Source organism: Leishmania donovani, chromosome 34 (assembly GCF_000227135.1).
Source record: "Leishmania donovani BPK282A1 complete genome, chromosome 34".
Lineage (NCBI taxonomy): Eukaryota > Euglenozoa > Kinetoplastea > Trypanosomatida > Trypanosomatidae > Leishmania > Leishmania donovani.
In genome coordinates, this window is record NC_018261.1 from 966,050 (window position 1) to 993,764 (window position 27,715).

General features: G+C 58.3%; 8 protein-coding genes across 8 annotated transcripts; all 8 read right to left on the reverse strand.

Moving 5' to 3' along the window:
* Window positions 1-1,710: 1,710 nt before the first annotated feature.
* LDBPK_342230 (hypothetical protein, conserved) lies at window positions 1,711-4,338 on the reverse strand (the record flags this gene model as incomplete). Its single annotated transcript, XM_003864334.1, has 1 exon — window positions 1,711-4,338. One exon carries the CDS (start codon window positions 4,336-4,338, stop codon window positions 1,711-1,713), a length of 2,628 nt encoding a protein of 875 aa, XP_003864382.1.
* A 1,645-nt stretch (window positions 4,339-5,983) lies between these two features.
* LDBPK_342240 (ribosomal protein l35a, putative) lies at window positions 5,984-6,418 on the reverse strand (the record flags this gene model as incomplete). Its single annotated transcript, XM_003864335.1, has 1 exon — window positions 5,984-6,418. One exon carries the CDS (start codon window positions 6,416-6,418, stop codon window positions 5,984-5,986), a length of 435 nt encoding a protein of 144 aa, XP_003864383.1.
* Window positions 6,419-7,419: 1,001 nt separating this feature from the next.
* Window positions 7,420-7,836, reverse strand: LDBPK_342250 (hypothetical protein, conserved; the record flags this gene model as incomplete). Its single annotated transcript, XM_003864336.1, has 1 exon — window positions 7,420-7,836. The coding sequence occupies one exon, from the start codon at window positions 7,834-7,836 to the stop codon at window positions 7,420-7,422; it is 417 nt and encodes a 138-aa protein (XP_003864384.1).
* Window positions 7,837-10,238: 2,402 nt separating this feature from the next.
* On the reverse strand, window positions 10,239-11,372 carry LDBPK_342260 (hypothetical protein, conserved; the record flags this gene model as incomplete). Its single annotated transcript, XM_003864337.1, has 1 exon — window positions 10,239-11,372. The coding sequence occupies one exon, from the start codon at window positions 11,370-11,372 to the stop codon at window positions 10,239-10,241; it is 1,134 nt and encodes a 377-aa protein (XP_003864385.1).
* A 2,226-nt stretch (window positions 11,373-13,598) lies between these two features.
* LDBPK_342270 (hypothetical protein, conserved) lies at window positions 13,599-14,816 on the reverse strand (the record flags this gene model as incomplete). The annotated part of the gene is made up of 1 exon (XM_003864338.1): window positions 13,599-14,816. One exon carries the CDS (start codon window positions 14,814-14,816, stop codon window positions 13,599-13,601), a length of 1,218 nt encoding a protein of 405 aa, XP_003864386.1.
* Window positions 14,817-16,299: 1,483 nt separating this feature from the next.
* LDBPK_342280 (hypothetical protein, conserved) lies at window positions 16,300-19,524 on the reverse strand (the record flags this gene model as incomplete). Its single annotated transcript, XM_003864339.1, has 1 exon — window positions 16,300-19,524. One exon carries the CDS (start codon window positions 19,522-19,524, stop codon window positions 16,300-16,302), a length of 3,225 nt encoding a protein of 1,074 aa, XP_003864387.1.
* A 1,022-nt stretch (window positions 19,525-20,546) lies between these two features.
* LDBPK_342290 (hypothetical protein, conserved) lies at window positions 20,547-21,626 on the reverse strand (the record flags this gene model as incomplete). The annotated part of the gene is made up of 1 exon (XM_003864340.1): window positions 20,547-21,626. One exon carries the CDS (start codon window positions 21,624-21,626, stop codon window positions 20,547-20,549), a length of 1,080 nt encoding a protein of 359 aa, XP_003864388.1.
* Window positions 21,627-22,518: 892 nt separating this feature from the next.
* Window positions 22,519-24,129, reverse strand: LDBPK_342300 (hypothetical protein, conserved; the record flags this gene model as incomplete). The annotated part of the gene is made up of 1 exon (XM_003864341.1): window positions 22,519-24,129. One exon carries the CDS (start codon window positions 24,127-24,129, stop codon window positions 22,519-22,521), a length of 1,611 nt encoding a protein of 536 aa, XP_003864389.1.
* Window positions 24,130-27,715: the final 3,586 nt, after the last annotated feature.

Consider the following 27,715-nt stretch of genomic DNA (forward strand, 5'->3'; position numbering starts at 1 on the left):
CACGCTGCTGTTAGTCGGGGGCAGCAAAGGGCACCCCACCTGGTCCTCGACCCGCACCTCTTTCACAGGCGTGGCTGCGTCAAGCGGAAGGGGCCACCCCAAGAGCCCCGCCGATACGCATGCGCCCGCGCACACAGAGCGCTCACAGCCCGCCGTTCCCAGGTCAGGGGACGGAGGATGTGGGGAGCAGCGATATACACACGACGGCGGAGGCCCGTGCAGCGCGAGTGAGGTGCGTGCAATGGCATCCCTGCGCGCAACACCATTGCGTGAAACGCGGTCTGCCTCGAGCGTCGGACGATCCGCGGATCTCGCGCGGCGCACCGGTGGCAGTGCCATTTCAAACCTGCCCGCCGACACCAAGCGTCTGCAAACGTACCCGAGGGCACGCCGCAGGCTCTTTTCTTTCCCAGAGAGTGGGTGCTGGGCCCTGATACCATGCACCGAGGTGTCTTCTCATGGGAGAGGAGCGCGCCATAAAGCATAATAATAAAAGAGAATAAGATACACTGGACGACAAGAAAGCAGAGGGGTGGGTCATCCGCAGCCACTCTTCCATCGTAGAAGGCCAGCACAAGTGACCCGTCGTTTTCTTTCCGTTCTCGGCTTGGTGAAACAACAAAGGTGAACGAGAGAAGGGCAGCGCATGACAGAAGGGAGATTCAGTTAAATCACAGCAGCGGTGGTGAGTACCAGCCTCCCATCTCCTCATTGGCTTTCTCCGTTTCGTGTATGCGTGGGTGCAAGTCGGACGACAGCCGCGGCGCGTTCCTGTATGGCCGAACGCGCAGCAACACTTCATCATGTAGGTGTGCGCGGGAGCCGGCGGAAGCACACCCGCTCGACTGGGTTCGCATGCTCCCACCACACTTTCGACGCTCGCGCACGCAGAGACACACGGCATAGAAAAAAAAAACGAGGAAAGAAAAAAGGAAGCACAAAGAGAGCACGCACAGAGAAGATCACACCCTTCTACACAGTCACCGCTAACTCGCCCCCACGTTTCCTCGCCCACGCGCATACCCTTCCTCTCCCAGGACGCCCGCTGCGGCAGCAGCACTGCCGGCAGGGTCCACAGTGGAAGGTGCAACTGGAGAGACAGAAACGAAGATAAAAAGGGGGGGGGGTAACTGTCAGAATAAAAAGGGTGAAGAGGCAGAGGAGCATCTGCGGAGGGTTCAGGAGCTGGGTGGCCGACTGAAGAAGAGTGCAAACGACAAGAACAGCAAAGCGGGGCACAACCGTAAACTAGGTGCAGCCCGTTGCGCCTGCTGGCCGTTCGTCATGTCTCTTTCCGTGCAAAACGGGTCTGCGGGAATACGCGCGCGAGCCGGCAGGCATGCAGAAGAGAATTGAGGAGGTGAAAAGAAGAGCAACAAAGGGAGGGAGGGAGGGGGGGGGGGGCGAAGAGGCGGCAGTGTCAGCCCTTGCTGAGGCAGTCGCACACAGTATCTCCACCTGCAGTACGAAACGCCACCACTCTGCTCAACTTTCGCTGTAGGAGGGGAGTTTTAGTGCAACGCGCGCTGCGCCACTAACCCCTCCAGCTGCCTCTCTCTCTGCCGCTTCTCCAGCATCTCGGCACAAGCACCCCGCGCCCCTGCGATCACACACACGCACACACCTACTCGCACGCATTCTCCTCTCCGTGAAGAGTCACCGGGTATTTGCCGTCTAGCCGCCAATTTCTACATCAGCCTCTATCTCTGTCTACACCTTGGCCGGCGCGTTCATGGACGTGATGCGGCCAACGGCAATGCCGCGCGGGGCCCAGTGCAGCACCACCGCGTCGCCGGCGCTGACTACCTCTGGACGAAAGAGAAAACGGCACTGTACGAGGATGCTCTCGCGAAGGCCGGCTGCTGCGGCGGCGTCGCTCTCCTCCTCGCTGCCAGGTGGCGTCACAGAAGTCACGCACACAGCCTGACGCGCATTGCGAGTGTACATGATCGGCTCCATATGCGCGCTTATCGACTGCGACAGCACCGAGACGGCAGCCTGGAAAGACCACACCGCCGTCTCCGGCTGGCGCACGAGAACTTTGCCCTTGTGCGAGACCGTCACCGCGTCCGGCAGTCGGTTCAGAGCGAACGTGGCCTCGTCGCCAACCTGCGCCTCGTTCACGTGCTCACCGTCAACGTGGATGCCGCGCACAAGCACGGCATAGAAGCGACCGTCGCTGCCAGGCCCGATGTAGCAGCTGCACCCCACCTCGACTGGGCCGCGTGCAACGCGGCCGTGCACAACATGCCCCACGCCATCGACGGCAAAGGCGTAGTCAAGGAGCACTTCAAAGGGGGGCTTTGAGGCCCACGAAGACGGGCTCAGCAGAGGCGAGGGAGGAGGGTTCTGTATGTGGGAGAGGCAATAGCGGAACAACTCCAGACCTTCTCCCCCTTGCACCGACGACACACAAAACACGGGCACGCGCAGCCGCTCGGCACGGGGCGGGACCGCTGTCGTGTTTGGGGTGGAAATGGGAGTCGTCGTGCCCACACCCCCCTCCACGGCGGCGTCGCGGTGGCGTGGTAGCCACGCCCGGCAGTACGCCGCGGCCATCAGTGTCGAGTCCACCTGCTCCGACTCACACCCCACCACCTCCAGCGCAATGGCGAGCTCCATGATGAGGCCATCCAGCTCGAATTCCTCCACCAAGTCGCTCTTGGTGACCACCACGACAAACGGTGTGTTCATGGCGCAGCACACCTCCGCGTAGAGAGAGACGTCGGAGACGTCGGCAGTGTCGGCCGCTACGCACACGCACACGTAATCCGGCTTGCGGCTCATGAGGCAAAACAGCATCGTCTTAGTGATGTCGCCACCAGCGTCGAGAAGCGTGATGGAGCGAGGCGAGGCGCCCGTGAAAGGCAGCGTCGATGGTGGCAGCGGCGCCGCAGGAGATGAGGTGCAGGACCAGCTGGGAGCGGAGCCGCGCAGGGCCGCAGCGGGCGAATCCCTGGGCGACGGCAGCTGCGCTGCACTGACGGGCCGCTTCAGCTCTGATGACGTGTCAGCCGGTGTCTGCGTCACCGTCCAAACCCGCGACGCCAGCGAGCTTGTCCGCCCTGTGTCGAGCTCGTGCTTGTGGTTGAACAGGGCCTGCCGCGTTCCACCGCAGCCGTCGTCGAGGCGAGACGTGAGGAGCACCGCCATCAGCGTCGACTTGCCGGAGCCGACGGCGCCGCAGAAGGCGACGCTCAAATCGTGGCCGCTATTGCCTGCCTGACGCCGCGATAGCATAATCTCTCCACACAGCAGCTCCTCCTCATTCTCCTTGCTGTGACATGGTTCATGTTGTTCGCCATCTCGCTCCGCGCGCTCTGCCGCACTGATCTTTAACTTGTCGTATGGGGAGGAAACGCTGCCTCCGGCCGGGGTCGCGGCAGTCTTTCTGACGACACAGCATTGCAGCAGCGTCGCCTCTAGTTGCAGCTGAGCTGCCATACGATTAATGGTCTGCACGGACTCGTTGAAGTCCCGCCGGGTCAGCCCGCGAGGGGTGCCGTCGTCGGAGACACCGAGCTCGTAGAGGCACTGGCCATGGCCCTCCGAGACGCGAAACTGCATTTGCGTCACGAGGTGCTGGAAGCGGCTCGGCGAGATGCCGGTGAGGCGCCACTTGTACTCCACATCGCCCTCGTCATCCTCCGCGGTGAGAAACTGATACGCCAGCCCGCCCGCGCGGCCACCAAGTGTTGCGGAGCTCGTCGTCGATGCAGCGGATGGCGGAAGCAGCTGAGGCGGAGTGGAGTTCATGACGGAGGAGCAGCTGCACATCCACGCAGTCGGGCGAGCAGAGACGCAGTTACGCTCATCGGCGCCATCAAGCAGCAGTGAAGGCGAGGCGGTCTCCTCACTGTGTGCCACCACCGACTCTGGAAGTGCTACCCACGCTGGAGAGCCCATCAAAGGATGAGGGTAGTGAGGCGTTGACGATGAGAGTGCGTCGGTCTGTCTGGGATCTCTCTGACCTCGTTGGAGGCGGCGGTCATGGCGAAACGAGGCGCGCGCGCGCTCGGCCAAGATCTGCTGCTGTGATTTCGTCCCGGCATGCGTCTCCTGCACTACTGTGTGGAGACTCAGCATCTGCTCGCCGTCAGCTGAAGACGACGTTGGTGGTGGTAATATTGATGAAACCGCCGCGACTTCGCCGGCCCCCACCGCCGCCGTCGAAGAGCATCCATTAGGAGCTGGCAAAGCCGATGGTGGCACACAGTGAGAAGTCGAAGTGCACGGCAAGGTGGTGGTGGCGACGGCATCGTCCTGGTATCCCGTGCCGACGCTAGCCGTGGCGTCGCTAGACTTCCTGTGTATTCGAAACGCCTCCTGTTGCAGCATACTCAGCGAAGTCAAAACACACGGCGTAGCAGGAGAACGGACAAACAGGCAAAGAGAGTGAGAGATAAGTCGAGAAAAAGAAGGTAAGCGCACAAGACTAGTAAGAGGAGACTGGAATGAAGTGCAGCGAGGCAAACGTGAAGCGCCTCTGTTTTTTTTTCTGTTTCGGAGGGGAGGGAAAGGAAGGGAAGGAGAGGCGAAGGAGCACAACAGGGGGTGGAGGGAAGTACAGGGAAGCCGAGCGAGGGTAGTGTCTCAGAGCGCACACCTCATGGACCAGCTAAACGTGAACACGAGAGAAGGGCGAGTTTCGAGAGAGAGAGAGCTCAGCACGGCGAGCTGGTGTGCGCCACATGACAAATAGACCTGTGTGTGTATCTGTCTGTGTGTGTGTGGACGGCCCCATGCAACGTGTTTCAGACAAGAGTGAGAAAACAACTAAGCGATGACGCCGCTCACACACGGATTGGGGGGTACGCACTCGTTCAACAGCTTCCTCGATTCGTCTGCTTAGAGCCACCGGGGATGTCGGTGAAACGAAAGAAAGCACCGCAGCAGGTAACACACAAACAGCAGAAATGGCCGTTGGTAAACAGCAAACTGCTGTACAAGGAGAAGCACAATAAGCGGCGCGGAAGCTCGCGAAGCTAGCGGGAGCTCGCTGCTGGGGGGGGGGGTTGCGGTGGGAATAGGTGGATGTGGCCGTGCGTGAGTTTAGGCGCTCAAGACAGAAAGAGAGGGGGAGCCGATTTGCGGTCCTCACGTCCGTCCTTCTCTCCTGTGTGCAGGTATGCCCCATAAAACGGTACCCCTCCCGAACAGGATAGTGAAACAACAAAAACAGCACGAGCGAGAGCGAGAGGGAGCGGGGTGCATAGAGAGGAGAAAAGTCTTGTCTGTGTCCATATATATGTGCGCCTGTGTGCGCGCGTGCGTGTGCATGGCAACAGCCCTTATGCAGAGGGCGGCATCTCTGAAGTGGTCACATCAGAAAGACAGCGGCGTCCAGAGGGAGAGCGGCACACACACACGCACGAACTCCCCAGGCAGGGCTAACGAGTAGTGCAGCACCGTCTTCCTCTTTCGGTGTGTGTGAACATCGGCGCTGCCTGAACAGTTGGAATTGAAGCGACAGTCCCAGTGGAGCCTTTCGACAACGCTGGCGATGCATCCTACTTCTCATCCTCCTCTAGCGAAGCGTGCGCGTCACAACCCCATCTACTGCTCCATTCACCGGCCATCACGTGAAGTGGCCGGTGCGGCATCGTGGGTTATTTGCGGGTTCGGGTGTATGTTTGTGTGTGTTTTTGTTTTCGTTTTTGTCCGTCGTAGATAATGAAAGCGAAAAGAACAAAAGAAAAGGAAGAGATGGTGTACGGAAACCGAGACCACTCACGCCGCCGCCGCCAACACCCACAACTTGTAAGAAGAGAAGGGTGTGGAGGAGCTGCGAGAGTCAACCCTCCAGCCGTGCCGTCTTGTTTTCCTGCTTTCGTAACTCAGTCGTATCCATCCCTCACCGTCCTGTCCGGTACCGTGCAGAGAGTCAGTCGACGAAGCGAAAGCTCCCACAAAGAGATCGTGCTCGAGATCGACTCAAAACCCCGCTACGGGCGCCCTCCCTCTTCGTGGCTCGTGGGGCTCTCTAGATCTGGCTCGGGTACAGGTACACACGGATGCGGCGGCCAATGGCGGACGCCGGCACAGACGCGCCGTTGAACTTGACGCGCATCATACCGGCGTTACCGTGCGGGCGTGTCACGCGACCCCACAAGGCACGAGTGGTGCTGCGGCGCGCGGGCGCCTTGCTCCAGCGCACACACCGCTTCACCTTCTTGCCGTGGTAGACGTAGCAGACGCGCTTGCCCACATACCACGTGGCGTCCTCGCGGGTGTTGACGTTCTCAACGCGGACCAGTGCAGTTTGCTTGGTCTGACCATGCAGGCCACGCGTGTAGCCGGCGAGCGTGCCCTTCATGTAAAGACGAGGTGCCTTGCGGTTGCGGTTCACCCTGCTCGTCTTGGCAGACAGCTGGTGCAGCTTCTTGCTGCGCTGCGAATGGACCTTCGAGGTAGTCATCCGTGTTGAAGTCGATCCGGATGTTAACGGCTGCAGAAGCGAGTGAAGAAAAAGGGCGTTTGAGTTTGTGTGTGGGGTGAGGGGAGGGCGCAGGGAAGAGAGTTGATGAAGGTTTGGCAGCGGTGAAATTTTTTTGAGGAAAAGGAATAGCGCATAATTCGGAGAGAGGGGGTAGACCTCAAAGGCACATGGGAACGAGGCGCCAATATGAAGAGACGCATAGCGTGTCATGGGTCGTCTCTGTGAGTGCACCGTGCACTCGACTACACGAGCGCCGCGGCTCGCTGCTTTTACTTGTCCGATCGATTGCGAACGCGTGCCCGTCCACGTGGTGGCGCGCTGCTGAGGTTCGCCTTTGTGCTCGCGCAGCGACTCTGCGTGGCCACACAGCAAAAGACACACGGCTGAGAAGCGGTGCACCGTGCGTCATCGACGCCCCTCCCTCAACGGAAACGCACCCATCTCCGCGTCTGCGCTGGAGTACCAAAAGCTATCTGTGACGTGCTGCGTCGTCTCCTCTTGGGCAGCACGTGGAGCAGCGTCCTCCTCCGGTTTTCTCTTCCCTTCCTCTCTCTTTCCTTTGCTCAATAGCGTTGTTCGTGCAAGACGGCATCATCATCTGCGCCGTTCTTCTTGCGCTCGCTGCGTCCTACATGACAAACACACGCACACGCAGTGAGGGGTCGCCGGCAGTGCTGCCCTCTGCCCACGTTGTACATCGATACGCTTGCTCAATCCTCCTCCCTCCTGTGTTTTTGTTCTAGCAATATGAAAGAACGAAAGAAAAAGTGAAGGGACGAGGAAAGACGTCAGTGGCATGGACGTTGGCGCATGCACACCAACGCGCATGTCCACACTACTGCACCACTTCGTTTGCCACGAAGGGACCACAGCACGCGACCGCAGATCAACACGTCAAAAAGGAAAACTGCCTGCGAGTCGACACTGACGCTGCATGGAGAAGTATGCGCACAGAGAGAGAGATGCACGCGTGCATCCTCCTAGTAATACGCACCACCGTAACCGCCGCTGCCACTGCCACCACGCCCGGCAACACTGCGGCGGCGCGTACCGTCACCGTGGACGTAAGCGCTACACTCAAGCAGAGGTACGGTTTCCTCCGCGCCAGCGTGTGCGTCAGCCACGCCGTACTCTGCCATTCGTTGGTCAACGCCTCTGCTCAGGCGCCGCTCACGACAGGTGTCTATCGCATCCTTAACCGTCACCGCCACCGCCAAGATCAAGTACAGAATACCGGCGTTGCGGCACGCACGCGCCTTTTCCTGCCGATCCCATTTGTTGATGACCGAAGTGATTGCCATCGAGTCGATGCCTATTTTGAACAAGTAGCTAATGAACACCGCACAGACACCGTTCAGGTAGCAGAACACCATGCAGGAGCGGGTGCCAAAACCCATGGTGAGATACCTAGCGGCGCACCTGTATGAGTGTCTGCTGGTCGGCGTTGATGTAACCTGTGAAGGGGTGGAACGGGGAAGAGAAGGAGTCGCGTACGAAGATGAGCAAAGCGGGCGCGAAGGGCAAAGACAGCAGAAAGGAAAGCGGGTAGTGATGCTGGACGTGTGTGCGTGTGTTTTGGTAGGCAGATGAGGGCCTGGTGGTGCGCGCGAGACGCAGCACCACAAGGCACCCTAAGCCGAGATAAAGGCGAAGAGACGACAGAACACGGATGGAAAACACGGATTCCGCTGCCGCTGCTGCTGCTGCTACCTGTGCGCCACCAGCACACGAGACACTGAGAGACTAAAATCGCTGAAAAAAAAAAGCAATGAAGAGAAAGAAAAAATAAGGACAAGTGCGTCACAAATGAGCCGGGAAAAGGAGGCGCCCCCGAATGCACAAAAAAAAAGCGCTGATGAAAGAACGATACTAAACCAAACGCACAATGAGCACACGCGAAAAAAAAAAATACACACATACATATATATGTATATATATGTGTGTAGTAGAAAGGCGGTAAACGACACGAAACGAACAACACGTGTATGTGTGTTAGAGAGAGAGCGAGTGCAAGCGGGACCGGGAGCGGGGACTGGCCGAAATGCGTAATGCAAAGTCGAGGCCCCCCCCCCAAAAAAAAAAATCAAATTGTTTGCGTACGTGTATGTATATGAAGCCGCGCCACATGAAGGTGACTCTTCTCCTGATCAAAGAAACCTGCGCAAGATTTGGGACAGTCGATATGGCAACACGCGCGTATACGTGCGCGCGTGCACGTATGTGAGAGAGTAGGTGTATCGCTGAGGCTGTTGTTGCACTCAATGTACGTGGGTTCTAGTGGCTTACGCAATGCCGGTAAGCCCGCATACAACAAAGAGCAACAAATAACAAGTACGAGGAGACAACGCCACGTCGTCGGGTAAGACGCGCAACCAAACAGCGCCCCGCCCCCCCTGAAGAATCTCAACACGTAAACAGAGTAGGTAGAGAGGAAGAGAGAAAGGGGATACAGGCGTGCACAGTACGAAGAAAGAAGCACACGAGCACCGCTATGGTGTCCTTATGTGGGTGTATGGCACCCGATAACTCACCCAATGCTGCAGTACGAAAACCGAGCGACTACGCTGTTGTTTTTTCTTTTCTGTGGAGTAAACGGACACTATCAGCAGCCGTCGCCGCCGTTGACGTTTAGTGGGCGGAGTTGCGCAGGCGCCAAATATGGAGCGTGTAGCATGCAAGAAAAGAGGCGGAAGAGAAGAGGGGGTTACAAGCTGTCGATGCACAACAGTGAATCGAAGAGGGCACCGCTTCTACGCCTCGCGCATGCAGTGGGGTTGCTCTACCACAGTGGCACACCGCGAAAAAAAAAGGAGCGGCAAGAAGTAGCGCGCCTTCCCTCTCGTCTTGTCATCGCACCTCGTCCATCTCTGCTCAGAGCCGGAGCTGTGCCCTTGTTGCAATTCGCGCTCGTGTGTGTGTGTGTGTGTGTGGGTGTGGGTGGGTGGGTGGGTTTTGCATTTCTACACTATGAAATCGCCACCTCTGCAGAACGGCTGCTGCTGTGCACAGGGAATACGTGCTTGCTTCTCTTTCTTGTGAGGGTATATTCATGTGGATGTGTGGTGCCCTTTCCGCCGCCTCTCGCCCCCCCCGCCCCGGTCCTCGTGACGCCGTGCTGCTGACGCATGGAGCCAGAATCGGAGAGAGAGAAAAGCCGCCCAAAATACCATCTATAGGTGTGGGTGGGTCGATGCGCACTCTTCTCCTTTTCAACGACGTTGGTGCCGCAATGCAGCATTTGAGGGGAGGAGAGTTGAGCAAGGGCGAACATGCGTCAAAACGCGCACACAACGGGTTCGCGCAGCGGCAGCAAAAGGGGAAGCGAGAGGAGGCAGCACAGCCGCGAGTGCGTGTGAGCGTCCGCCACTGTTGTCACGCGTCTCCCTCATCGAGCTCTACTTCGAAATCGCCCAAAGGCAATGCGCGACTATGTATGATGGACGAAGAGGGGGAGGAAGCGAGAGCAGGCAACGCTCGAGCTCGGGCCCTCGCACGAGACTCTGTCACGGGGAGAGGAAGACGCACTGGTGATGCGTCAGAAACATACATCCACACGCATACATCAAAGGAACACACAAAGACGAAGCAAGGCATGTACAAGAGAGCGGCCGCTACTGTTAGGTGGATGTGAGCAACAAAGAGAACGGAAACGAAGCAAAACAACACAAAGTCGCCCCACGCCGTGGCACGAGGAGATGCACCAGAGGAGAGCATGATCACATTGCTGCAAAGTCAGCGCCGTCGGGGCAGCTTACAGCAGGGACGATCACGCCGCTACACGGGCCATGCATCGACAACGTCAGCCACCGCGTCGCCGAATACTCAGTGATGCAGCGGTGGCGGAGCACGGTCGCCTATCCACCTCCGAATCGGCCACGGATTCGCGCATCGAGTTCGTCTGCGAACACTGAAACGAGGAGCCCATCTGGCTGCATGAAAAGCGTGGCAGTAGCCCATGGCCCGAGAGCGCCGTCGGCGCACCAACAGCAGGAACGGCTGCACTAGAAGACCGAAGAGGCCGCGCCGACTTGCTTCGCATTAGCACCCGGTAATTCTCAGACGAGGCGATGGCGGCGTGTGGGGCTAAGCGGCGCAGCAGTGGAACACAAACCCTCGACGCTGCTATTCTACTAACGCACCACATCAACCAGCGAAGAATCGACGGAAAGCCGGCCCTCACGAGCCGTACGCCTAGTTGAGCAACCACGGCAACAGTCGAGCTTAGTCGGTCTATAAGCAGCACAAGCCCGATGATTAAGTAATAGACGCCAGCCGTGCAGGTCGCGCCAGATCGCTCCTTGAGGTCCCACCGCCGCTTTGCCGCCGTCAGCGCAAAGCCGATCTGCTGCGTGCACATCATCCACGTGAACAGGAAAGCGATAACCGCATTTAACATGCAGAAGGCCCCGAGCGCCAATCGTACTGGGCGGCGCGACGGCGACTGCGAAGCCGCGGCGCTCATCAGCACCCGCGCGGCGGTAGGGGAATGGGAAGAGGAAGACGACATGAACGAGGCAACGGTGGGCGTAATCGATAAGCCTGAGCACTGCGCTGGCGGCACCTGCGGCGAGTAATACATACTGCTGAGTGGTGGCGACGGCATGTTCAGTGATGTCGACGCTCTCTGCGGCGACAAGCCGAAGCGAGGGTTCCCCAGAGGCGGCTGTGGTGATGCGCTGGCCCCCGCTCCGCGCAAGCCATCGTCACCATGCCCGGCCATCTTAGACGCATTTGAGCGGCGAAGGCCCAGCAGGGGCGAGCAAGTTGTTGAGTTCAGTTGAGGTGTGAGCGATGCCGATCGCTGATGTAGGGTGGAGGCTTCGGGGGGCACCCAGGCCGGCAAGAGGGCCGATCGACTGAAAGCGTTCTCGCCCGTGAGTCCGCCTCCCCCGCCTTCGCCACCTTGCGAGCTCGAAGCTGACTCTCTAAGCATAGTGCGACATGCACGGCCCAAGAAACACACGCGACGAGCGAAAAAAAGGAAGGACTAAAGCAGCGGCCCACGTTCGATAACGAAAAGGTCGAAAAAGGACGCTAGCACAAGGGGAGAGGTGCTCCCCAAAAAAAAAAGCGCTTGATGCGTGTTAAGGGTTGCCTTTCTGCCGTTAGCATCCGATTTAGTCCTTGAGCAGACGTTTGGGTATCGGTGTACGTCGAGGGGAGTTCGCGTTCATGGGGAAGGCGGAGCGGATCGCTCCTCGCGAGCTCGCACAGTGAGGCACACGTGGCACTAAGGAGAAGGCAAAGTCACAAACTGAGGGGGGAAAGAGGCAGCGGAGTTCAAAAATGTATTTCGAAGTGAAGAGCACAACTAGCAATACGACGTACAAAAAAATGAACAAGAGGAGATGCAGAGGAGATTGATGAGAAAAATCACAGCCACTCGACGTGCCGCCGGTGCTGCGTGAGTTAAGGTGCGCGACACACACCCGAGCGCCTCCTGTCCTTGTTATCTCTTCCGCAGTTATTCTTCTGGATTTTTTTGTCCCAGTGCGCGGAATGGTGTATGGGATTCGCGCGGCTGTCGTGCTTGGCGGCGAAGCACCCCACCTCGCTGTCTTTTTGACGATACTAAATGATCTCCTACCGCGTTTCACCGCTGGCAACGGCAAGGTGAAAAAAGCACATAAAACAGTGGGCCAAGCAAGAGTCGGTGTCCAGGCGTGCGTGCGCGTGTGGAGGCGAACACGCAGGGTGTGAGGAGGAGAAGAAAGAGGAGAGAGGCAGTGCATAGGATGAAGAAGGGGAGGTCGCGCAGACAGCAGCAGGGGGGAGGGGGCGGGCATCGGAGAGCCGTCGCGAGTACGCAAAGAGACAGGTGCGAGTCTGCGGCGGGGATCAACAGGAAGCACGGAGGTCGAGCAAAGGGAAAAGGGGAATGTACTGGTCTCTTGGGGTGTACGCGCCTTGGTGCACAACGGTCAGCTCTGCTGCATAGTACGCGCGCACACATCAATCACATCATCGCTGTCACACCTCAAACAAGTTGCCTTCAGTTGCCAATGAAGAGCTGCCCTCTGCCTATACTGCGACCCATATAAAGCGAACTGCACCTTTTTTTTTCAGCCGCTCGCCTTAAGAGCTTCAAATCCCCCCGTCGCGCGGGCAATGGCAGGGAGGGGGACGCTTCTGGTCAACATGTCCACCATCTCTGATATACAACATGAGTCAAGCCTCACTCTACCACCCACCCCACCGGCTTGTCGCAGGCTCCCCCCCCGCCTCTCCTCATCGCGTGGTGGGAAGCACCCGGTGGACACGCGCGTCGCAGCAATGGGCCAGCTCAGCCATGCGAGAGCACGGCCACCCCCCACCACAACCTCCACCCGCCCCCCGCTCTGCTCGTCGCCTCAAACTCTACCCGCCCCATCATGCAGGTCCCCACCTCTGGTGCATCCCTCGCGAGGTGGCTCGGGCTCCCCCCACCACACCAGTGGGCAGCGTGAGGGGCGGGGGGCGGGATGCGTTTCCAGTCGCGCCGACACCCTGCGTCCTCATAGGGATCGCACAAGCTGTGCGTACTGACGCAGGTCGCTCCGACGCCACGCCGTCCAGGACCTCACCGCCGACACCAGCAGCGATGCATTGCTCTGGCATGCCCGCGTCGTAGGCGCCCGACTCTGACACCACCATAAACTGGTTGGGCATTGCCAGGGATAGAGGGTGGCCGCTCGGCTTGCCCACCGCGCAGGGGTGTACCGGACCCTGTGATACCACGCACTGCGAGGGGTCCCCCCCCCGTCATCGAGGGGCGGTGGCAGCGAGACGATAATACGAAAAAGCAGCAGGAGAGAAGAGAACAGGTATGATCGGTGACATGTATGCACGTAAGAAATGAAAACAAAAGAAATGAGGGATCTAGTCTAGGAACAGACGCGCGCTCTCTGTGCATGCTTGGAGATCATTCAGTCTGTAAGTGAGTGAGTGATGAAAAGGCAGAGGCGTTTTTTTTTTTGCAAAAAGGAGAGATGAACGGAGGAGGAACGCAGCCCTTTTCGGACGCGAACACATACAACGCAGGAAACCTCGCCCACGTGTGTGCGCACAGGTGCGGGGTGGGCGCTGGCACTCATGTGGCCTCAATTCCGCCATCCGCGCATCTCTGGGCACCACTGGCGGAGTTAGAGAAAAAGAAAGGAAGCTCCCGACGAGGGTTCGCTCATTCGTAGCGTAAGCCCATCAGTGCACTCTCTAAGGAGCTGATGCGGTTCAAGAGCGCTACAGCTGGCCTGCCAAGTGAGGCGCCACCCAAGAAGGCGTCACTGTTGGGCGCATCAACCGCTTTCTTGGCATTGCTGACCTGTGGAGCGGCTACACAGTCGTCGCGACGAGCTTGGGCGTAGACGCTCCAAGAAGTCTGTCTCGCATCGACACGCAAAGACGGGCCGGTCTCGCAGACTTGCTGCGCGTCGCTGCTCTCACCGATAGAAGAGGGAGGCGCGGCCGCTGATGTATAAGCCGACTTCTTTCTGCAGAGCCGCAGCGCCGGATTTGAGGATGCAGACGTGAACGGACAGCAGCAGCACGTTGCCGGCAAGGGTGCACGGGGCGCTGTCGGTGGCTGCGTTGCAGGGGAGCCGAAATCTAGCAGCTGGGGGAGGCTGGGGAGCAGCGTAACGAGGGTGCGGGCATGTGCTGACGGAAGCGCCTTACTCACGTCAGCGTCTGCATCCCACACGAGCGGCGTCTGCGCGGCGTTGGGTGGGTGTGTCCCACGTGGCATGGCATCGGATGTGCCCACCTCTGCCTGTACATAGGACCCACACGCACATTTGTGGAGCTGGCCGGTCGTACAAGTGCCGTTGCTCGGCGGCACGCTGACCGTGGCGAGGTTGGTGAACCGTTCGCTGTAAAAATTGTTCCACTTTGCGTACTGCTCCACGTTCGACATGATCACTCGCAGCCGATGATTCTCTTCAGATGCACTGGGGCGGGTCTCAAGTGGGGGCCCATCCCCCATCTCATTCCCAGCCACATCTGCCGATGCGGGAACTGCTTTGACGTTGTATGTATACGACGTTGTGGCCTCTGTGACGTGGTTGGGGTGCAGCGTGAGTTCGTCTCCATCCCGCAACACCAGCGGGCCGGTGCCGTAACTGATACCGTTGACGCCAAGTCGCATTCGGCTGCAATCCCACGGCAATGCTGTGAGTGCGTGCGTCGTTGGTGAGACGCCAGCGGCGCCGGCAGCACCGCTACTTACCGGTGCAACGCGTAGTTCTACCGAGCAGTCATCTGCGATTAATAGAGCAGAGTTCTCGGATGCCTCGGCGGAGAGAATGAGCTCATGGGCTGCCGTATCGAAGCAAGCCTGAACCCGGAAGCGCGCCCGCTGGCAGTGAGAGCTCAGACCATCGAAAGACTCCGGTGATTTCATGTTTGTGTTGGTGTCAGTAAGTAAGAGGTCAGTTATCTTTCAGCGCCGAGAGGTATAGAAGGAGCAGTTGAGAGAGGTGCAGCGCACACTTTTCGGTTTCACTTTTCCTTGTGTGTGTGTGTGTGTGTGTGTGTGTGTGTGCCTCGCTTGCTTCGCCGAGTTCCAGGTGCCCCGCGCAAGGAGGATTCTGAGATAACGGAATAGTGCGCGTCAATGTTGGAGATAGTGAGGCCGATGTCGATGGGGGGGGGACGACGGGAAGGAGCAAGAAAAAAAACATCAAGAGAGGAGGCGGAGCGGTAAGATAGCTGGCTGCGTGCAAGCATGGCAGCGCTTGCGTTTGAAGAGTGGGACGACGGTGGTGCTCTGATGAAGACGATTGCAAGGGGAGAGGGGGCGGAGTGCGACGGGAGCTGCCGCTGAGTTTGCTAAACGCTCAGCGAAGGCTATATCGTGCACTAACAGGGAAAAATAAAACGGCACGGCCAACCAAGGTCATCTGATGCAGCGAGAATTGTCCGCGGCACCATCGCCGTTATCCTTCCCTCACAGGTGGCGAGCCGGTCTCCCGGAGCACGGCTGCATTTCTAGGGCACGGTTGGTAAAATTGCTCTTCCCCGCTTACTACGCAGCCACTTTTTTCGCCCCTCTCCCTCCCACACAACCCGTCATCAAACAGAAGATACACTTGGATGAGCAACGGTTTCTTGTTGTTCGGGAGTGCAGCTGTTGCCTTGTTCCACCTGTACGGGCACTTGGGGGGGGGGGGTTCTTTTTTTCATGGTGTGTGTGTGTGTATGTGTTTTTCTTTTGGATGATGAGGGATGGGGACGGGGGCGCTGCCTTCTTCCCTCGTGTGCGCTCTCAGCTGAGAGGCAGCCAAGGAGCGCGCGCATGGGCAAATAAAGCGAAAAGGGGAGGTTGGAGGGGCGTGTCGCCCGCTGTACATCGAGTGGGCCGCCTGCTCCCCTTCACCGAGGGGAGCAAACAGCGAAACTTCACTTGCGCGTTGCGAGATGGTAAGAGAAGGAAAGCGCACCGAAAACCCCCAACAGGCGTAGGTGGAGGTCCACAAATGTGTATGCCCCCTGCTGCGACTGGTCTACGCTCGGCTGCCTCTCCTCCGCTCTGTCCTTCTCTCGCAGCAGCAGCGCCACGATAAGCTCTGTACATCACCGCGGCGGTGGAGGGGGTTTATCAACAAGTGACGGAGGGGAAACAGAATAAGGACTGCACAGAGAGTGAAGGAAAAAGGCAAAAGCCGCCCTTCACACACACACACACGAAAAAGGGGGTGCAGCAGACGTGGATAAACTGTTTTGTGTGCCTTGGTCATGGCAGCTCAGTGATCCTACACCACCAGTGCCGCTGGAGCTCGTCCACTGGCTGACGCGCATAGGCCCTTGCGAGGCGGCAGTGCAGTTTCGCTGATGCGCTGCAGCCCCCATATTTTTGCGCCGTCGCTTACGTCTATCAAGGTCCGTTACTGCCGTCGCTTCGGAACGGGGCTACTGAAGGAGGTGGCGTCTGTCGTCGTCACAGCTGCTGCCGTCGCAGTTGGAAGCGGAGGCGGTGTGGAGGGGCCACAGGCTTTGAACGGTATACCGGCCGAAGTTCCCGGCGGGGACGAAGGTGCCGAGAGGGGCACTGAGGAACCGCGCACCGCTTCCATAGATCGCGGCGCAGGTGAGGGCCCTTGAGCTCCAGACGGCAACGACGCCTCTGCACGAGGTGGATTGAACGCCACGCGGGGCGCCGACGCCGATTTAAACGGCGCAAACGGCCCGAAGGGCCGCGGAAGGCCGAGGTCGTCGTCTTGCGGTACGTATGCGTTGGGGCGGGGCACCGCCGTAGTGGCGACCATCTGCATCCCCAAAGATGTCTCGCTCTCCTTAGCTGCGTCGCGCTGGCGCTGGCGGGCGGCCACGTAGCGCTGCTGGCACTGCCGCTCCCGCTCGTAATGCAGCTCGGCTTCTGCGTACGGGGCCTCGCCGGCCTCCAAGCGCTCCTCGGCTTCCTCCACTACGGACTCGAGGCGCTGCACCTCCTGCTGAAGCTGAATGCTCGAGGCCTGAAAGAGGGACAGCTCCGCAATGGTTGCCATCATCTGGCGACTCTTGTGGCGGATGCTGCTGTGATACTTGTTGACTTGCTGCGCTAGAGCTAGTGTGCACTCCTTACCGGCATCCGCCTGATCGCCGACGCGCTCCGCCAGCTCCGTCACCTCCTCGAGGATAAGGTTCTTTTCGCGCAGCTTGGCGTTCAGCTTCTGCACTCGCGCCTCCAACTCCTGGCAGCGAGCCTGCAAGCATACGTACTGTTCGGAAGGGCCGCCCACCAGTGCCGGCGCCGGCGCCGCACGGGCATCACCACCGCTTTTGTCGGCATGTCCTGCATCGCCAGGGGACGAGGAGGCGCTAAGAGCTGCCGGTGCACTATCCGCCTGGGTGCACATTGCCGCTGCCGCCGCCGTGGCTTGCGCCTCACTGGCTGCCGGTAAGGCGACATTGCCCGGGAGCACGAGCGGAACGCGGTTCCACCGATGCGGGTTCTTGGGGTCTGTGATGTCATCCTCAAGCACCTGTGTGCGCCACTGCTCCGTCTCGATCTCCTCCCTCAGGCGCGTCAGCTCCAGTTCCATCTGCGATACCTTCGGGATGGAGTGCTGGCATGCCTCGATATCGTGCAGCAAGGTTCCCAGTTTCGTCTTGAGCATGCGCACCTCATTCGCGCGGTCATTCGTCATCCGGGTACCCTCGGCGATAGCCAACTCCTGGGCCTTGATGCGGGCCGCAAGCAGCGCCGCCTCATCGTTGCGATCAATAAGTTGGATGCCGGCCTGGTTGCGGTTCTCGATCGCCGCTGCATAGGCACGGCGCAGGTCCGCCATTGTGTCTTCGGTCGCCGCAATGTCGGTGTTCAGACGGCGCACCTGCGCCTTTACCTCCCGCTCACTGTCCGCAGCCTTCTCCATCTGCTTGCGTTGCCGGTTCTTCTCCAGCCGCAGGTTAGCGCACAGGTGCGTCAGCTCGTGCAACTGGAACTTGGCCTTCGCGATCTCCTGGTCCTTCAGGGCAGACTCGCGCGTCAGCACGGAGAGCTCCTTCTCGAGCAGCTTTGTCTTCTCCGCCACCTGGGCCATGGCCTGCGCAATCGTTTGGATTTGCGTAGCTTTCTGCGCCCGCTCCTGCTTCACCCTTTGAAACAAATCTATAGCCTTCCCAAGCCGCTTTTCCAGCTCGCTGTGGCGCCGCTGCGCCTCCTTGACCAAAACCTCGCGCATCTGCAGCTCGCATTGCGCCAAATACACGCGGGTCTCCTCGCGCGCGCTCGCTCGGCTGAACTCCTGCCGCTTCACCGCAATCGCCGCCAGCTCGCGCCGCTTCACGTCCTCTTGCTTTGCCTTCACAGCGATCGTCTCCTCAGCCTCGCGGATCTCAGCGAGCACCTGCTCCGCCTTCTTGACGAACTCCTTCGACTTGGCCTGCTCAAAAAGCAGCTTCTTCGTGCGAACCTCAGCATCCTTGCGGTGGGCTTGGATCTCCTTCTCCACGTGCGCCGTGGCACGCGTCACCTGCTCCAGCTCCCTGTGCAGGAGGCCAATCTGCTCCCTCAGAGACTCCTCCTCGCGCCGCGAGTCTTCCATGTCCCGCTCCAGGGTGGAGAAGATGCGCATGCACTTTTCCCGCTCACGCTCGATGCGGTCGACACCATCCTGCTCCTGCTGGAGTGCTATCTTCGTCGACAAGACGAGCTGATCGAGCTCGGCGACGCGCTCCTGAGTTGCCTGGCGTGTCTCCACCTCCACCTCCAACGACGTGTTCATCGTGGCGAGCGTCTTTCGCTTCGCGTCCATCTCGGCACGTAGAGTCTGTAAGCGCTTCTTGGCAGCTTCGTGGTCCTCGGCGCGGCTGTTGCGCTGCAGCTCCATCGACTGAATGCGCTCTGCCTGCGCCAAGACCTTCTCCTCGGTGCTGGAGAGCTCGCGCTGGGCACCGACCAGGCTTCCCTGTACGAGGTCAAGTTGCTTCTTCGCGCGTTCAGGGTCGCTCTGCACGTTCTGCAGCTGCTTCCTCGCCTGCGCCAAGGTGGTCGCGAAGTTCGCGATCTCCTCTTTCTTCTGCGCCTCTTCCTTGACGAGCTCATCTTTCTCCGCTTGGCACCTGACCAAGTCTGCGGCCAGTTCTTTGATGTGGGTCCCCATCTCCGTGATCTCCGCCTGCATGGACTCCATCTTGGGCCGTATCCGCGCCTCCTCCGCCGCGATGGCGTCCTCGCGCTCAAGGATGAGGTGCTGCTTACGCCGATCATACTCGAGCACCTCGACCTGGAGGACGCTGTCGCGCTCCAACGCAGCCGCGAGATCACGTTCGTGCTCCATTAAGTTGCGCTTGAGGGCCTGAATCACCTCGTCATCCTTCTTGGCTGCGTCGCCGAAGGTGTAAATGCGCTGCCGCTCCACCTCAAGCCGGCTCCTCAACTGTCGCGCGTGCTTCAGAAGTGTGTTGTCACGCCTGTAGATGGCGAGAACGCGGGAGTGCAGTTCTTTGAACTTTCGCTTCAAGTAATCGGCACGCTCCTCGGAGATTTGGCCCTCGTCGATGAGCGCGTTCAGCACCACGTACGCCGTCGAATGCGTCACATCGCTGACATCCCCGTTCGGGGAGACCGCCGAAGAGGGGCCGGGGCCGCCATCTTGCTGTGTCATGGCGACGGGCAGGTAAAGCGGAAGGTTCCGAAGGCTATCCAATGAGGCGGGCACCGGAAGACAGAGTCGTGGGGACAGAGGCTGCACGCCGCACAAAGGCAACCTCGTCACAATGCTCTGCTTCTCTTTTCTTTCGTCGCGTGGACGATGGCGGCGAATGTAAGCAAGGGTAGCGAGTTTGTGATCGCATGTGAGCCGGTGTGTGTGTGTGGGGGGGGGGCATCACGAACGTGGCGCGTCGCATGTGCGCAAGCGGACGAGAAAGAGGAAGAGACCAGCCGGACGCATGGATGCCCACACCGAGAACGTGAAAGAGGCGATGATGATGATGGAGGGAGGGGGAATAAGGCAGATGAGAAGAGGCGCAGGACTGGGAGAACGACTCGCTCCACAACCAGCATGGCGTCCTGGCAGCCAGGGAGGGGGGATACCAACAAAAAAGCACACCGCTTAGCGTAGTCGTAAAAGGGTGCCCGGAACGATCGCGCAACAAAAGCGGAGGAGCACCAGCCGCTGTAGCGGTGTGTCGTACCACCATCCTCCTCTTCTACGCACCTGCGAGCGTGATACTGTACGCTGATTGGTTTTTGCATGCGCGTGTTGCCACCTTTAAGAATCACAGCAAAAGCACCTGATATGGAGATTACGCCCCTGTGGCACACATGTGAACCACCCCGCGCCAACACGCAGGCAAGGTCGGTCAGCGCAAATCTGCAAACCGTACGTAACCACAGATGCGTGAGACTAGAGCGAGGACATGTAAAGCCGACATGTGGCAAGTGCGCTGTGAAACGCGATACCTACCCGCCTTCATGCTCCGCACTAGCACCACTGCCGCCCACGCGCCACGGCACACCGCGTCCTCATCGTCCCACTCGACATTAAGCCGATGATACCGTCGATTCGTCATCAAGGGTAAAAAGACGCAGCCGGAGAGCAAGAAACAGCATTAGGGGCATCGCGTGAGTTTCTGTCGCAGACATTTGGGCATCGGTTGTCTTGTGCCTTCGAGAATCGCCCGCTCATCGGCGCGCGGCTCCGTCGTCGTCTCGTGAGCGCTTCCGGCTACGCGCCGGGTCTGGCCGCTGTTTTGCCAGGGTAAGTGAAACGTAATGTGGCAGGCCCTTCCCCAACACGTCCGTGCCGCGAGCGCCAATGTAGTTCTCGTTCAAGTTCAGGTAGAATTTGGTCGCAGAGGCGGTGGCTGGACGAAGCAGCGCGTGTGGGGTAGCTGAGCTCGCGCAAACCGCTGGCGCCGGCCAGCGGCGTACAACATCCGCCACGGCGATCGCGCCATCATCATCGATGCCTACACTCTTTAGGATCACTGCCCGTATTGACGGAAGGCGCCGCACTGCTGCCACGACGTGCACGGCGCCGTCATTGCCGAGTTTCGCGTTGTAGCTGAGGTCCAAAAGCTCGAGCGAGGAAGACGATTGCGCGGAGGCCCCCGCTGCCGTCGAAACTGTCGAATCAGCTGCAGCGCCTGGAGAAGACGCTTTCGTGATACCCGGTGCGGTTGCTGCGTCTCCGGCGACCCCAAGCCCCAGGGTGTTACAGAGTAGAACGGCATCGTCGGCGCTCAGCCTATTTCGTGAAAAGTCCACCACGCGCAGAGTGTGGCGATGTGCGGCGATGCGACGGAAGAACAAGTAAATCCCTGTAGGGCCGTCACACCCAAGCTGCAGGCGTAGATGCCGCAGCGGATTTTTCATGTAGGAGAGGTCAAAATACGCCGCGGCGCGCTCGCAGTGTGGCTTTTCAAAACGGCTGCGCACCACCTCCAGTACATCAGAGCGAGGAAGCATATGCATGATACGGTAGATCGGATCCTTGCGAAGCACCTCTCGACTTGCGGATGCGGGAATAGTCGCCTTGACCGCCTCTACTGGCCGCTCTTGCTCAGACGTGCTAAGCGCCACTGCATTCGTCAGGGTTGACGCAGTGGTAGCGCTGCTCGTGGCCACAGACGCAGAGGCCGCAGAGTGGGCGGCCCCCGCGGGCTCATCACTGCGTGCGATATTGCCTTTCGAAGGCACCGTCTTCTTTACAGTCTTTCGAGCATCGCTCCTGCCGGTCTGTACCTTCAGAGAGCCCGGCATCTCCGCCGCTAAATCAGTGGAAAGGAGGGGAGGGTGTACAGGCGTCCTTGTAAAGGCACCCAAGCTCTTGCTCCGACGCAGCGGAGGAGCTGTCTCGACTTGCGTGCATATGCAGGAGGAAGACGAGAGCAATAGAAGACACCGAGAAATACAAAGGGCAAAGGGGAAAGGATTTCAGACGCTATCGAGACGCCAGACACCTACGGTGCGGTGTTGCGGTGAAGATGGAGTTAAATATCAGCTGGGCCTCATGACGATTCGGGAACACTGGAAGCGGGCATCGGCCACCCTGAGCACAGACGACCCTCCACACACACACACACACACAGCCACACGATCCGCTATGCAGCAAGCAACGAGGTGAACGATGCGTAGCACACTCTCGTGACGCCGTCGCATGCAGAGGGTCCTTCTGAAGGAGAAAGGGAACAATGGCCCGTCGGCCAGTCGACGACTGCGTGTGTGTGTTGTCGCTGTGACTGTTGATGCTTTCCTGCTAAAGAGCTGTGCAAGAGGGACAAGGAGTTGGAAAGGGGGCAATGCACGAAAAGGAAAAAAAACAAGCAAAGCAGCGGGCGCCTCTCACAGTAGCAAGCACCAGAAAGCGAGACCGCCTGCGAAAGTTGTCTGTCGTCGCCGATAGACGTGCCTACCCCCTCCCACGTAATGCGTGTCGCTCTCGCAAGAACGTCAGATCTGTCCGGGTTTTTCGATTCCTGACGATAGAGAAACCACAACGGACAAGCACACGCTCATCCACACACCGCAGCGCTCACAAGAGGTCTCCCTCGAAGAGGGCCACAGGCGCACTGAGGAGGAGCAGGGCAGGAGGAAGAAAGAGCGAGAGAGAATGAGAAAGAGAGAGCGGTCCCTAAAACGTCGTCGGCTCACATCACTTCGACAAGGCGTGGTAAGGGTGCACCGCGGAGGTGCGCCGCACGGATACGACAATGCCGAGTCGTTTGTCCCCCGCTGCGGCAAACACGCTCGTTTCCACCTGCCCATCCATGCGTGCGCTGTCGACGCTGTGCAGCGTATTGGCCTCGTCTCGGCCGCCGGTCGCGTTCGCTCCGCCACCCTTCACGGGGTGCTGGTATCTGAAGTCAACAGCCCAGATGTTCACGGAGCTGTCGAGATGCGCCGTGACGAAGCGCGTGCCGGTGTTGTTCCACGACAGCTTTGCGACCTCCTCGCACGGCACCTGCGCCGTTGCCAGTTCCTCAAGCGGGCTGGCGGCTATCGGTGCTACGCTGCCGTGCGCCCATCCCATTCGCCCACCGCCACCGCCGCCGACGCTGTGGGTCGCGTGAGGCAGGCCGGCCGCGTTCATGAAGCGCGGCCGGCGAAAGAGCACCAGTCGAACGCAAGTCGTGAACACCATCGCCAGACACAAAAAGCTACGCCCCGAGGATGGGGACCAGGCAACCTGCTTGCATGGGCTGCACAAAGCAGACGGCAGTCGGTGGTACACCACCTCGCCCAGCCGCGTGCTGTCTTGGGTGGCCGCCACAACGTAAACAGAACCTCCCTGATCGCCGGCCGCTAGCAGGGCGCCGGACTCGTCCCAGGCGACGCCAAGTGTGTCTCGCCGGCGATGGCGCGCTGCGACCGCGGAGGACGAGCCAGCATCACCGCTCCTGTCGCCGTCATGCGTGCGGGAACCGCCGCCGTCGTCCTCGGTGAAGGGAAGCGTGAGGACGCGGCACAGCACCCATGAGGTGTGGCTCACCCCATCGCCTCCGTTTGTCGCGGTGCCGTCACCCGCACTCAAGCTGGGTGACGGTCCAGGAGCCACTGCAGTGCCACACGCAGTGGAGCCTCTCACCCACAGCTCCACTCGACCGCGGCGACACGCGCACGCCACGGTGAAGTTTGTGGAGATGGAGCAGCTCACACTCTCCGTGGAGCGGATGCAGTCATCCAGCGCCCAATTCCCATGCGAGTAGCGATAGAGCCGGATGCCGTGCCCCGGGCAGAGCCCAGCGAGGTAGATGCCTTGTTGCCACGGCGCCCATGACAACTCGGTGCAGGTGTAGGGCAACTCGTCAATCAAGATAGACATCGTCGCCGGGTCCCACTCAAGCAGCCGCTCATCCACCGGCGTGGCCTGCTCGCCGCCAAAGAGGTCGTCATCGGGTGCCCACAGCATGCCCATGTTCTCTATCACCGGCATAAGCTGTGTCCACGTGACGAAAATCTGGTTCTTGGAGGTGGCGATGCCCAGCAGCCTGCAGTGGTTGTTGTGCTCCATGGACAGGATGGTGGCGTCGTCGGCGGTAAGATGGAAGATGGGGGTCATGTACGAAACACCGGCGCCGCCGGCACGGAATGTGTGCGCTGTCGAGTTCATCATCTCGGCGCTGGCGCCATAGAGGGCACGCCACTCGGCCGCCGCTGCAGTGTCGGTGTAGTGGATGGCGTCTTGGCTCGAATGCGTACCACGCGTAAGCATCGTGCTGGACCCTACGGCGACTCCGTTCAAAGAGTCGGCAAACCCTGGCATGGACTCACCGTAAGACCCACCAGCGGGGAAGCCGCTTGGCACGTATTCACACGCGGGCAGCGCCGCACTGTGGTGGCTGTCTCCCGTTAGCGACGCAGGAGGGGCGCGCAAAGGCGGTTGCATGAGCGCGGTTGTAATCACAGATGTACCCGTGCATTCGTATGCGTGTGTGCTGGCGTGCGGTCAGTCGATCAAGGCAGATCCATAGGCATAGGACGAGGAAAGATGGTGAGGGGAGAGCAGAGAAGTGGAAAAGGAGTCTTAGAACAGTGACGCCGAACTGACGAGTAACGCCACGGCTGAACAATGCACGAGGGTGGAGCGGCAGCCGGATACACAGAGACACACTCAAATCTTTTTTCTTTTTTCTCCTATTTCGGAATAGTCCCCCACTGCAAACCGAGGAAAAGAAAAAAGGATGTGTGGAAAGGAGAGGCAGAGCTGCTCAGTTGATCGACAACGCCTTGTGATCACCTCCTCCCCTTTCCATACATCCCACCCCCATCTCCGCACTTACCATCCGTACGACCCTGCAAATCTGCAGGTGAAGTGCGGGGGTGCCGGGATTGGAGGGCGGAAGGGGGTAACGTATGTGCGTATGTGTGGCACCCCTTGCGTCGCCTCTGCGTTTATCTCTGGGAGCGCCATAAAGCGCTTATGGATTATGTTGCATGTTCATTATCCTCTGTTTTTATTTGTTCTGGTCGCCTACACGCGCAGCGATCGGTCGCTCTGGCTTTCCCATGTCGTGTGGGTAACTAACCCTGTCCCCACCAGAACGTCGCTATGCATGCGGCAGGGATAGGGGGTGCTGCTTGGCGTCCTCAGAGAGTGGGTGCGGGACCCTGTATACCACGCACCGAGGTGTGTGTCTGCCGTCATCAAGGCAATCGAAAGAGGGGAAGGAAGGAACCAAAGAGATAGAGAGGCCGTCACAAGGCCAGAGAAGGAGCGAGGACAAGAAACAAGTGATATAGAGAGAGCTTGGGAGTGGCTGCTTTATTGGTAATGGTTGACAACGAATGGAAACGAGAAGAGCAAAAACACACACACACGCACGAGAAAAAAAAAAGCAGAACCAAAACGAAATGCAGAAAAAAAAAACGAAGCAAAACAACAGTGCGCAGTAATGCAAGCACGACAGGGAAAAGAAAGAAGCTCAGGGAGAGGGGCTTCGCTGAGGGCACAGAAAGGGTGCATACAGCCTCCCGTAAAGACATGAAGAGCGAGAGAAAGTAAAAAAGAAAAAAGACAAGGCGTCACAAGGGAAAATCCACGGAGAAAAACAAAAGGAAGGCGCCACAGCGTTCCAGATCGGTGCGAAGCGAGTGGGGTGCGTGGCAGCGAAGACACCGGCCCGTGTGGGGGTAAACATGTGCGTCATCCAAACAGAAAGCTTTCTCCCGCGCATTCTTTTTCCAGCCCCTCTTCACTTAAATTCGCCCTTCACCTCTGCGCTGCTTGTCCTTTTAGTGCGCTCTCGCTTCCCACCGGCGTAGAGTAGCACCCGCACTTCGCTCTTTTGACTTCCTCACCACACGCATCTCCTGAATTACACGTCCCCTGTAAGGCCTGCTCCGCACGAGCACAGGCACCACACAATGAAAGGAAGTGAACAGACACGAGCAACGAACAGCAAGCGTAGGAAGCAAAAAAAGGGGGGCTGGGGCGAGGTGGTGCTGGTGAACGTGAAGAAACACAAAGTAAACGAGAACGGGCGGTGAAATGAGTGGGAGGCGCGGGAAAGAGAGAAAGGGAGCGAGCAGATGAAGGGGAAAAAGCCCTTCTGCATATATCTGTGTGCCTGAGTGTGCGCGTGTGTGTCGAGTTGCAACAAGATAAAAATAAAATAAGTAGGGACGATCATGGAAAGAGGTAGGTGATTGCTCATGCACGCAGCGGGAAACTTCACAAGAATAGCAACAGTCATAGTGAAACGGTGCAGAGACGGAAAGAAAGGCCCACGAGAGGCAGAAATCATAAACGAAAGAAAAAGGAGCACAGTGCAAACGCCCGCGCGACACCACAAACCACAGACAAAAAAAGAGGGCGAAAAACGAACATGTCAAACAGATATGGGGCACAGGGGTGTGAGGACGTAAGCATACAAAAAAAAACTGGAGAAAGGCGTTCATCAAGCAAAAGAAGGCACAAGGGATTCCAAAAAAAAAAAAAACTAAAAACTAAAATACAACTAAAAAAAAAACGTTAGCCTGTAAGCCGTTAGCGCCACATGAACCGAACAACAATAGAAAAAGGGAGATGGGGCAAAGACAAAACACGAGAGAGTGATGCTCATCAGCATACACTCAAAAAAAAAAAAAAAAAACAGAGGAAACACACACGGATAAAAAAGGTTTCACGCACAGAAAATAGAATCGGAACACAAAACAAAAGCCAAGCGCTGACACTCAAAAAAAAAAAGGAGGCACAGTCTCCATCACACATACGGCGGGAATCATGCTGGGAGTGTTGGGGGTAACGAAGGAAACAGATAGCCCGGAAAAGACGAGAACAGGGAAAAGCACGGGGGAGATTGGGCTTTCGGCGGCGAAAGAGGAAAAGGAGCAAAAAGAAGAATCAGCACACACACACACATAAATGATGAAAAAAGTTGAACATGTAGAGAGAGAAAGAGAGACGAGAGAGGAAGGGGAGGAGGAGAGGGTACGGAGAACGTCCAAGTAAGCCCAGGCGAAGAGAAACGACGACGAAAAAAAAAAAAGATGCTGAGAGAGCGGCAGAGAGACGCGCGCTAAAGAAAAGGCGGGAACGGAAGGAGGTACCGAGAAAAGATGGGAGTATATCATGAGGAGGCTAGGGCAGGAAGGCTCAAGATGTGAAACGAAAGAAAGGAAGCCGAACAAATCCGGAAGAGAGGGATAAAAAAAAACCTACTTGAAGTTCAACATGGCGCCAAACAGCAATTCTAGGCTCACAGGCGCGTGTGCTTTCCTGCGTGCGCAGCAAAAGACGACGAAAGCATGACGTGTGCGCTGGGTGAGGGGGTAAGTGTTTCGCTGGCGACACCGTAAAATAGCATATGTAAGCACATCTACAAAAAAGGCATACACAAGGAGAGAGGGCCCACACACGCAGACAAACACCGTCAAAACAGCAATAACAAAAAGAAAAAAAAGCGTGTTTTCCCTGCCGTCTCAAGTCGTATGAAATGCATGAACGCGGAAACGATAGATGATGGGAAAGCAGAGGTCGATCCCGCAATCGAAAAGGGGAAAAAATGGGACGCACCGTTATTCACCCGAGCACACACACACACACATGCACGTCAGACAAAAAAAAAAACTACATGCGCACTCACACAAGAAAAAGGAATAAAACGCAACATGTACTGTTGGCTATTTTGCAGAGCAGAGCAGAGAGAGAGGATGACCCAGAAGTGCGCACGCACCAGGAAAAAGTCCACCATGCCTAAGATACGATGCGAGCCCCCCCCCCTAGTGACTGCATGCTTTCTGTGCTGCACTCTTGAAAGCCATCCAAGTGTATGTGTGTGTCTGTGTAACGACGGGGAGCGACATCGCCGCTTTGAAGGCAGAAAGAAACGGTGAAGCGAGCCCACCGA